Below are 11896 nucleotides of genomic sequence, written 5' to 3' on the forward strand. Positions count from 1 at the left end.
CTGTATGGCATACTTTAATTTTTCCCATTAAAAATGATTTTGTTTGGGACATTTCAGAGCATCTCTCAAAATATGGTTTCTAACCCTATCAAAAAGAAAAAAAATCCCTAAAACCAAGATTCACACTTGATGACTGACAGGAAATAGAACCTCTTAAAGTAATATGTCTCTAATCATATTTTTTTGAGAGTTTAATAAATTTGAAGAACTTTGAAGAATATTTACTTTAGCTCTGTATTTTATTTTTAAAGTTTGGATAACATCAAAATACTAGAATCATATAATACCCTAGGTAAGTAACTGTAAATCTGTAAACTATCTTTTAATAAGATCAAAGCACTGTCATGAACTGATTCTACTTCACCAACTTAATCAAAATTATATCAAGACATCTGATGAGGAAAATTTTTGTTGAAATAGAAAATATATATTCATCCTTCTAGTATGAACATTATTTATACATTATTATTCTGCAAAACTTTATATTTCATACATATTATCACCACACTGAGGTGATTTATCACAATAAAATTTTGTTCATCTGCTAAAGTAAATACTCTACTAGTCTAAAATTTATTTGAATTTGTTTCCATAAACTGCTTTTACTAATATCACATTCAGTCACAAAACGTATGTCACCATTAACTAATATAAGATTGCAATTCATTTCACTTTCCTATATGTCTTGTGTTTTAGATATTTTCTGCCAAGAGTAAGAACTAACTGCGTTGATTTTAACCCCCAATCAAACTTGAGGAAAAGGACAGAAAAGAGAAACAAAAAGATATTAACGACTTAGTTCACCTGTGGCAGAACCTATAGTGCCCTCTTGTGGTGAATCTTAACTACAGCGCTCTGGAGAACAGTACAACTTTTCCTAGACCAGACACTGGAGAGAAGGTGGAAGCGTTGTTCCTCCATGCTACCAAGCAGCTGTTATTAACAATGAAAGTAAAAGATAAATATTGACTAAACTAAAAGACTCCTTTATAGAAATGTACTCAGTCACCATCAGTTAAAACAATCATAGCCACTCCCTTCTATTAACAAAAATACTGCTTTATGTTTCTTTTAGTAGGGCAGTTGACAGATGGCCAGGCACGTGGATTTCTTATATACTCTACTTCTGGAATCAAGCAAAAGATAAACAAACAGAGCAATTTCTAATGAACACAAGAATGTCCTGGAACAAGCAACTCTCTAGTCAACAAAGTACTGCATTTGTTATGCAAGGCAGTGTGTACTCTAAAGCAAGGGACAATCCTCTGGCTTACTTATAAATATAATTTAGGAAGTGGTCAGTATAATTTCAATCTCTATGATATTTTAAAGGTAAAAGTGATACATTATAAGACCTGGGTAAACCAAAACTTCAAAAACTCTAAGTGGTTTTATCAACATTTCCTGAATAGTATTTTAGATCTTTCAAGAAAAAATATCAAGTACTCTATACCAAAAAAACCCCACAATAATCCATTTGTTTTCCACAATTTTTTTAATTGGATGAGAATTATGAGTTATTATTTCTTTTCTGTTTTGTTTTTAAATCACGAGTTCTCTTATTTCCCCTCCCATAGGTTCTCATTTAAGATCTTAGTTTTTACAAATATTAATTATAGCACAAAAATGATTTTGGATTTTCCTGCAGGTAAGAGCACTGAGTAAAGAAAGTGCTTGTGCAACCAGGTATTTCAGGCAAAATGGAAAACTGAGTATACTCAACTTCTTCTCTTGAAGGTTAAGTGGTTCATAAAATACTGCCTTTTCTGTTTTCTTCTTTCCTGGGCCCCTTTTTTCTCTAAAGAGAAAAACATTTCTAGTTTTTCATAATGTTTAAAATATTAAAGAACAGTAAATTCTAATTTAAAAGACATTATTTTTATAGTTAAAAATTTTCGAGATGGCAACCAGGTTTACTGTCACCCAAACTAATCATTTCTGCCTATTTGTTAAGGAATCAAAGACAACATATATATAAAATGTACTGCCCAAAGCAATAATCAGATTGAAGGCCTTGGAAATGTTTTGTTTTGTTTTGTTTTGTTTTAATCTAAAATTCCACCTAAAAGTCTTAAAAAACTGTTGCTTTCTTTCAGGTACCTACCTTCTACCCATAAGTGTACTGCTCCCTACGGCCCAAAATATATTGGTGAATAGCTTGCATAAATACTATGCAAGGTTTAAATAAGGGAAGATGGCCTGATAATGTTCCAGACACAGATTCGGTCAGTAGGCATTTTGGACGGGGGCCTTCTACGAGACACTGCACGCAGGTAATGAACTCACCACATGGTTCCCAAACTTTCCCTTCCTAGCAACATATTTTGATTCTACTGGCCAAAAATGTATCTAAACCTTGCTATTGCATTTATGCTTTTGACCTTTACAATTTCTTGGAGTAATAATGTGTACCCTATACCTACTAGAATCACATGTTAAGAATGATTGAAATTCCTTTTTTTTGTCTAAAAATGATCTTATCTTTTATCTTAAAACTAAAGAGAGGAATTCCCTACTTCTACTATTTTGGGATTTGGCTATAAAATATGTTTGTATCCATCCTACTCAATGGCCCTCATTATTTTATTTTATAGACTTTGAATCACCAGTGACAATTTGAAATGCTTTCCCATAACAGACTCTGTCAACTAAACAAGGAAAATAAAAAGCCAATCTCAAGAGGTGTAAAATAACAGCAGATAGGCTACAGTGCTACTCTAAGGCAAAGAATACAGCACTGTTATTCTGGGAAATTGCAACTGAGGAGTCTGGAACTTTATTAGAATATCCTCATGTTTAAAAGCTATACCCAAATATACCACACTTCTTGCTCTTTTTTTCTCCATCAAGAAGTTTTCTGATAGATTTCTAATTGGCTGAGATTTCAGCTCATTAATGATCACCGTGGACAAATAAAACTTGACCTTTTCTCTTGGTGTCCATTGCCCTTTCATATCTAGTATCCCTCCTTTTCTCCCTCTCTCTCTCTCTCCCCCTCCCTCTCCCTCCCACGCTCCTTCCCTCCCTCTCTCTCCCTCCCTCTCTCCCTGTATTCCTGCTACTTTTTACATCTCTCTTTTGCTCTTTCTATGTGGTGAGACAGAGAGAGAGTTTACTTCCTCTGCATCTACCTTTGTGTCTGGATAGATACCTGTCTGTATGTTTATCTGTGTGTAACTCTAGATATGCTTCTACTCCGACTCTCACTAAAAGATCTGATATTTTCATAAGAAGAAAATGATGTTGTATCAGAAAAAGAAGCACTTCATGGGGTAAAAGTAACCCATCTTTCTTCAATTCTTAGCTAGATTAGGAGTGTTGCCTCTTTTCTTTTCCACTAAAGCTCTGCCAATACTTCACTTTCAATGTTGTTAAGTTAATGAATAATGAAATCTTCACGGTGACAAACTCAATCCATCTGTGAGAACCCTGAAGGGAATTTTCTGTTAATCTCAAACAATTTCTCAGAATGAATTTTTCTATTTCTCTGCCAAATCATATAGAAATGGCAACAAGTGTGGGATACTCGCACATAAATGTGTAGAGAAATTTAATACTGTAATTCTCAATTTCTGAGGTTCTTCCTGTACAAGTGGCACTGAGACTTTCTTTTATTGATTACATACACATGCTCATATACTTTCCTCAAATATCTAACACATTTCAAACAAAGCTCAGAGGTTTTGAGTAGTGGTATTAAAAGTTAGCCATAAGCAATTAGAGGTGATATTTAAAATGCAAAAACAGATAAATTTTCATTTGTACTTGGTGCTATCCATGGAAAGAAACATTAAACCAGTGAAGCAATTATAACATGAAGTGTAAAAAAGATAAAACATTCATTGACTTGGATGGTAGATTTAAAATGGAGGCAATGGAAGCAGCTCTTTCTAAGCCACATAAGGTAAGTCTTAATTTCATGGTATATCAGAAATAAAAGATATTCTAAAAACTGGCTCATAGTTCCAGTCTGTATGAGAAGTTTCACACAAAGATGCTATATGAGTAAACTTCAGCCAAGGAATTCTCATCTACTTTCTGGTTACCACACAGAGCAATAGAGAGCCTCCAGATTTTATTCTTTAAGGCCTTCTCTGAAAAGTCCTCTCACAGACCAAATTGCATGGAGTTGAAATAACCCAAGAGGACGAGAAAGCTGAAAAACAGACTGATATACCTTAAATAGCTAATTCCAATAACCTTTAAATTTCCCAAACTGGTTGTTTTAACAGTAATATCTCCTTGTACTCTAGGTTTCTGTACAATATTAATATAAGAAAGTAATGTATAAACATAGACATTGGCTACCATGAGGAATTTATATTTTATATTATCATAAAAAATCAAACACACATTTGAAATCACACTGGAATGGCTAAAAGTATTATAGTTTTTTTTTTTTTTACACTAAACCAGGCCTATTAGCTATTTTTTTTTTTGGAACCCAAAAAAGTCTGTTCAAGACTTGTATAGTATCAGGCATTGACCAAATGCGAAGAAATAAAGTCAAAATCCTCAAATGAAAACCAAATACCATGTCAGAGATTGATGAAAAATACCTTGGGACACTTACATATAGTCCCCAAATCAGGGGAAATATTTGCAAGCCTAGTTTTAGAAGAGGTCATATCCTAAGAATTAATATAACCTAATTACCAATTCAGGAAGAGCATAATTGTATTTAATTATTTATTATCATTTGAGTGTGCCTCTGTCTTGCCACTAAGGAGGGAGCTTTTTGAGAGCAGAAGTGTCTTAATCATTTTTTTATCCAAAGGACCCCACAGTGTCTCTTGTATAAGGCACCCAAATAAATATTGTTTCATTGAATGAATGAATGAATGAATAAACAATGATTATGGAATTGCATAGAGTATTTCCATTGCTTTGGTCCAAAATCTACTGTAATCCATATGCAGAAATGTCTTTCTCATAATTCTCCAAGCAAAGGATCTCAAAATATAATAACAGGCCTCTGAAGGAAAAAAACAAAAAACAAAAAACTTTAAAGGATATTTTACATATCTTGCTTGTAAAATTGAAAATTATATAAAAGATTTGAAAGCAAGTAGAAAATGTGTATTTCAGTAAAATGCAAAGTTTATAAGGTCCTAAAATGTGAAATATATAACCATCCCCATTCCGATATCTTAGAGGAAATGAATGCATAAATGGATGGCAATTCAAAGACACTTTAAGGCAAGAAAACCCTAACATCAGTAGCAAGGTAGAATGGCATTTTTTAAATTCCTTCTCCAGTTACTTTAAAAGCACAGTAGCTATTGCTTCTCTTCTACATTTCTCCTGTTTAAATCAAATCAAATATATCATATAGATCAATATAGACCAATGCAAAATAAAAAAAAAAACTTTAAACACAAATTTGACCATAATAATTGCCTTCCCATTTTTCCAGAACTGACTCTCTTTCTTAGGTTCAACTCCAGCTACCCTCTCATACACAAGGCTCCTTTCAGCGGTGCCCGTTGGGCCTGAAAGCCGTTCCAGAGACTAAATCTTAAGTAGCCACTTTCACAGCCATCCCCAACTTGAGGGGACCCTTCCACTGAGATTAACTCTAAGAATTTGATCAGTCTCTTCAGCCTACTTGTTTAAAAATGTGGGGAAATGATGAACAAAAAAGATATCTCTCAACAAAGCGAAACTCAACTCTGTTCTCCAGATGTACCTACACCCTAGCCGCTGCTCCCCCTTGGCTTCCTGCGGTTCTGGGCTCTGGACAGGTGGGAGGGGGGAGAGTACGTCTTGGGGAGGGGATGCAACTAACTTTCCTCGGCCACCTCATTCCCACTCCCACCTAAAATCAGGTCCATCTTGTAACTGCAGCCGCCAGGTAGGGCGGTCTGCGTCCCCCTCCCGCCTTGGGAGAGGGATGGGACGGGGAGGATGGGGGGCGTGGGTGGGCAGGATGGAGGTGGAGGGGTGTTCTGACTGCAACTCTTCTTACCGCTGGAGCGCCTGACGATGTTCTCCAAAAATGTGTTCTGCGGTGCCACCAGCCCTCTCTTGCCCCCCGGCATCCTGGGTCTGGAGAGCAGCGGCCAGGATCCGCGGCGGGGGAGGGGGGAATGCAGGAAGAGAAGGTGGAGGAAGAAGAGGAAAAGGTGGAAGAGAAGATCGAGCCGAAAGAAGAGGGGGCGCGGCGGCGGCGACGGGGTCCCCTGACTGTGTCTCCAGCCCGACCCGGATGAGCAGCTCTGGGGAGGAGGACCAGGCAGTTCATGGTAGTAGCGCTCCCCCGGCCGCCGCTGCCCAGACTGTGGCGGTGCCGCACACGGGGCTCGGGAACTGCAGGCTCCGCGGGGCACAGTGCGCCTGCGCCGCCCCCGCTGTCGCTGTCCCGCCGGTGCTGATGCTGAAGCTGCTGCTGAGGCTGCTGTCGCGGCGGCGATCACCTAGGCGCGGGCTCAGCATTTCTCCCCCTGCCCCGACCCCGGGGCCGGGGGAGCAGGAAAAGCCCACTCAAAGCCCTATCTCCCAGACCCTCTACTGCGCCTTCCTCTCCCACTTCCTAGCCTACCCCTCTGGCGCAGCCGGATCGGCGCTGCCCAGCTGAGCCCAACTTCTGCCCGGCTGTGCGCCTGGTGGCCGCACCTCTCTCCCCGGAGATCGAGGCAAACGCTCGCTGTCCAGTGGGGCCGTGGAGTGGGAGAGGAAGTGGGAGAAGCAGGCAGGATGCCAAAGAGGGCAATGGGCAGTCGGAGGGGTCACATCTCAGTTTCTCCTGCCAAGGTCCCGAGTCCCGGCTGCTCCCGGGGACGCAGCTGCCGGGGCGGAGGTGTTGATCATCTCCCGCTCCAGTCCGGGCTGAGCGCGCAGTAGGGACTGACTGAACGGCGCGCGGAGACGCAGAGCAGCCACCTGACGCTGCTACCGCCCCCCTCTGGGCTTCGGCGCCCGAAGCTCAACAGAGGAGATTTCAACACCCGCCCCGGCCCACACCTTGGAGCCCGAGCCAGATAGGGTCGGAGCGCAGAGCAGGAGCGGGAATGGCCCCGGCGCCCCAGGCTGGGTCTGGCGCGCGGAGGAGCGTGGCGGCAGTACAGGGACGCTTCCCAGGGCTGCGGAGCGCACAGGCGAGCAGCGAGCACAGCCACTGCTAAGTTGCGGGAAAGGTTGCACTTAATGCAAGGAGTAAGGGAAGAGAGTGAATAATTCACACCCGAGAGAGGGAGAGTGCAGCGGGCAGCGTTTGCTGTGGAAAAACAGTAAAGGCGGGGTGTGAGGGGGGGGGGGGCGACGCTGCACAGGACTGGGGAGTGTGGGCAGGAATTTTCTCTAACAACGCTCAGAACCGGCGACAAGAGGGGAACCGCTAGAAACAGAGTCCAAAAGCCAGAGTCTATGACGGAGAAGGGAAAATAGCATAAGTGCGAAGGGACCGGGGAAAGAGATGGAAAGAAATGGAGGAGCTCACGCCGCGGCACCGGCACCTTCTTTTATCTAAGGCGGTGGTTCTCAAAGTGGTCCCGGACTGGCGGCATCTCCTAAGAACTTGTTAAAAATGCAAATTATCAGGCTCTATCCAAGAGGTAGGAAACCGGGAACTCTGGGAGCGAGGGCCAACAATGTTTTAACAAGCCCTCCAGATAAATATGCCCGCTCAAGTTTGAGAAGAACTGATCTACGGCTTCCCCTCCAGAGGCTTGGCCCGGGCCTGTCTAGAAAGGACGACTGCATAAACAGGGTCAAGGAGTGAGGACAAAGTGCGCTGCGGCCAGGTCAGAGGTTGGTGGCGAGGCAAAGTGTTAAGTAGGAAGGCGAAAGGAGAGTTGGATGGGGGCGTCCCCTTTTGCTAGCTAAGAATATGCTAGATAACCCCTGTTAGGAAAGGTCAAGGCTAGGTTACCCGGAGACAGCGGGAATCTCCCCGGCAGGGGTCAGAGGAAACAACTCCTGCTCGGCTCCTACCCTGGGCAGGGAGGAAGGGGGATGGGGGAGTGGGGGCGGTGTCTCGCCTAAACCCCTAGATTACCAATCACTGGCCTCAGGTTACCATCACTGCCTCTCCAGAGCTGTCGGTGTAAGGGCAGTTACCTGTAGCTGACAGACATAAATATACAGCCAGAATCCAGGCTTTATCTTAGGATCCTTTTCTCCCTCTCCTCTGAAATTTCCACCCGTTCCTGCAGTGCTTGGGCGGCTGAGTAAACCCAGAAGGTTGATGCGAGGTAAAGAGCAGTTTGCTCTGCTAGGATTCTTTCCGGACAAAATCAAGAGACTCGGTAGAATAACACTAGTCTAGCCTTGCTTTCTACCCCAAGCACGGCTGGTGGTGCAAGTTTATTTCCCTACAGATAGACTGCCTTCTAAATGCGTTGGGGTGTCTTTAGTTAAATAACAAGGGACTCAGGCACAGATTGGATCCTTGTGGTTGGCCTGCCATGACAGGAGTCAGAGATGTGGCTGAGGTTACAGCTCCCTTCCTGCAGTTGACCGGGTGTGTACAAGGGTGATCTCGGACAGGCAGCAGTGAGTGGTGGTGCCCAGGAACTGAACCTGGGTAGCCTGGATGAAAACCAGGAATCCTAGCCACCACACCCCCTGGCTCTTGCCCCCAGTGAAAAATGCATTTCTCACAGAGGCAAAAACTGTAAAAACAGGTACATGCAGCTCGATATCAAAAAAACAAACAACCCAATCCAAAAATGGGCAGAAGACCTAAATAGACATTTCTTCAAAGAAGATATACAGATTGCCAACAAACACATGAAAGAATGCTCAACATCATTAATCGTTAGAGAAATGCAAATCAAAACTACAATGAGATATCATCTCACACCGGTCAGAATGGCCATCATCAAAAAATCTAGAAACAATAAATGCTGGAGAGGGTGTGGAGAAAAGGGAACACTCTTGCACTCTTGGTGGGACTGTAAATTGATACAGCCACTATGGAGAACAGTATGGAGGTTCCTTAAAAAACTAAAAATAGAACTAGCATTCGACCCAGCAATCCCACTACTGGGCATATGTCCTGAGAAAGCCATAATTCAAAAAGAGTCATGTACCAAAATGTTCATTGCAGTTCTATTTACAATAGCCAGGACATGGAAGCAACCTAAGTGTCCATCGACAGATGAATGGATAAAGAAGATGTGGCACATATATACAATGGAATATTACTCAGCCATAAAAAGAAACGAAATTGAGTTATTTGTAGTGAGGTGGATGGACCTAGAGTCTGTCATACAGAGTGAAGTCAGTCAGAAAGAGAAAAACAAATACCGTATGCTAACATATATATATAGAATCTATTAAAAAAAAAAGGTCATGAAGAACCTAGGGGCAAGACGGCAATAAAGACTCAGACCTACTAGAGAATGGACTTGAGGATATGGGGAGGGGGAAGAGTAAGCTGGGACAAAGTGAGAGAGTGGCATGGACATACATACACTACCAAATGTAAAATAGATAGCTAGTGGGAAGCAGCCGCATAGCACAGGGAGATCAGCTTGGTGCTTTGTGACCACCTAGAGGTGTGGGATAGGGAGGGTCGGAGGGAGCGAGACGCAAGAGAGAGGAGATATGGGGATATATGTATATGTATAACTGATTCACTTTGTTATAAAGCAGAAACTAACACACCATTGTAAAGCAATTATACTTCAATAAAGATGTTAAAAAAAAACAGGTACAAAGTTTATTATTAAAGACACAACACAACAGCAAGTGGGAGAGCACACAGAGAAACAGTTTGTTAAGACAAAAGCAAGGCAGAGATGCACACCTGGAGAGAAAGGGGGTGGGCATCCTCCCTAATGAGGAGGAGTGCACTAAAGAGGTGGTTAAGTCATCTATATACCACAGTTCTTCCGGGTCTTTGTTTACCTTTGGCCAATTATCTGGTTTCTTTTTCCACACCTGCCCTGCCCTAGGACCCTCCCCAACATGCGTGAGCAACTTTTTTCCAAGATGGATTACAGCCCAGAGGCCTATGGGATGGCCTTAGCATCACATATTATGGGCCCTTTTTGACCCCCAAGGAGCCTTTCTGCATATGTGCAATGTTTCCCTTGCCCCAAGGATGGGAAATGTATGACCTTTGACCTTTTAACAGGGTTTAGTCCCACTCTGTCCCTGCCATAAAAATGTCCAATGTCCGGTTATTTACCCTATTTCTGTTGCTGGTTTCTATATCGAGGTGCAGATCTCGAAATATAGACAGGAGTCCAGTCATAAATATGTAGTCCTGGAGCCCGTTTGTCTCTTGCTTCAGGAAATGTAAACATGGGGCTGGTAATGAACGTCCGGCCTGGAGCCCATCTTCTTCTCACTCCAGGAAGTGTGAACAGGAGGCCAGTTGTAAATTTCTAGCCTGGAGCCCACCTATCTCCTGCCTCAAGGGGAAGGAGAACTCGAAACCGGAGCTTAGACACACAATTGGATTTTGCCTCTCCTCTGGTGGGTCTTGTGTGACCTGTGTTTATGTCGACTAGGCTACGGTACAGACTATGACTAATCAGCCATTCCCAGAATGAAGTGGTGAACAAGCAGGCTGATTTTATATGTATATAAAATTAAAATAAAATATATATAAATATGTATAAAAATAAATATATATATTTCATAGACTGCTATCCTAGACTTCTAACATATGATGAATCCATCATCACCATTAACAGGAGATATCTCAAATCTCTATGTTCTTTTGCACATCATCAGCTGCCCACATCTCGCCTCTGGGTTTTGACATAAAATCTCAGCTTCCCAGCATTTCCCATCTAGTATAAATATCCCTGTTCCTAATCACTCCTCTCTGGGTGTATTAGCTCACGTTTCCCAAAGAGGAAACTCTTTTGGACTCTGTTAAGACACAGTCACACAATTACTCGTAGAACTTCCCCATTTATTTCCATCTGCAGATTTAATTAAAATGACATTTATCCTTTCTTCTTTGTCCTTAATAACTGCATAGCATTATAACTTTGAAATTATTTTAATTATTGTAAAAAAAAATGGTCATTATAAAGTGTCAAATCCTTGGTTTACACACTTTTCTTAATCCTCTACTTTAAATTTTCATTTTACAGAAGAAAAAAACAAGACCCAGAGAGATGAAGTGCCTAATCCAAGATGACACGGTGCTTTAGAGGTACATTATGACTAGAACTGGGTCTTCTAATCCTGTGGTGAGAGCTCCTTGTAAATAACAGAAAATAATCTGATGTTGGCATAGTGTGGTAACAACCAGCAACATCCAATTATCTCTATTGCCATCACTGGTTTTGCAGCACCAGAGAGAATCACTTGCAACAGCTGGTAATCACTTGCAATAGCTCTTAATCAACAGAGAGTTAAGGAAAACAGAGCAGCACGGGCACCGTATGGACTGACTGGCCCTAAGGAATGTGCTGGCAGATTGCAGCAGGTTCCAGTACAGCATTTTATAAGTGTTTTGCAGACAGAGTTGTTGTAACCAAGCCACAGCATATACAGGTGAGAGAGACAGGAATCAAAAAACTTCAATGTCACACAAAGGGCTTCTTTTTGTTTGTCTCCTTGCAGAGATTCCATTTTAAAGCAGAAGCATTTGTCCTTTTCTTCTGTCTTGGGGTATTGTAATTAGAGTGGTGTTGTCTGTGAGAACGAAGAGTTCCAATACCCAGAGGTGTTCGCGACCTCCTAAGTCACTGCTATGAAATGAAGGAAAGCTGGCTGAGGCTGCAGGTGTGTTCCAGTTTAACAGTAACCAAGACAAGAGTGAAGAGTTAGAAAACTGATATATTAGGAAATGATGGTTTGTAATTACTATAGGTTTGCTGAAGGATTCTTTTATCAAGCACATCCTCCTTTGAGGATTTAAAATATAGTTTATTTGACAGTAGCTGTAATTATGTGTAAACTCTCAAAAATGCATTAAAAATAGGTCCAG

General features: G+C 41.8%; 1 protein-coding gene across 1 annotated transcript in view; it reads right to left on the bottom strand.

Annotated features, from left to right (window-relative positions):
- The window catches only part of KCNH5 (potassium voltage-gated channel subfamily H member 5), a 345928-nt gene extending 339887 nt beyond the window's left edge, over positions 1 to 6041 (bottom strand). Inside the window, exon 1 of the mRNA XM_061182660.1 lies at positions 5969 to 6041. Within this exon, the coding sequence (XP_061038643.1) occupies positions 5969 to 6041 (73 nt within the window). The remainder of the gene's footprint in view (positions 1 to 5968) is intronic.
- Positions 6042 to 11896: the final 5855 nt, after the last annotated feature.

Source organism: Eubalaena glacialis, chromosome 2 (assembly GCF_028564815.1).
Source record: "Eubalaena glacialis isolate mEubGla1 chromosome 2, mEubGla1.1.hap2.+ XY, whole genome shotgun sequence".
NCBI classification, from domain to species: Eukaryota; Metazoa; Chordata; class Mammalia; order Artiodactyla; family Balaenidae; genus Eubalaena; species Eubalaena glacialis.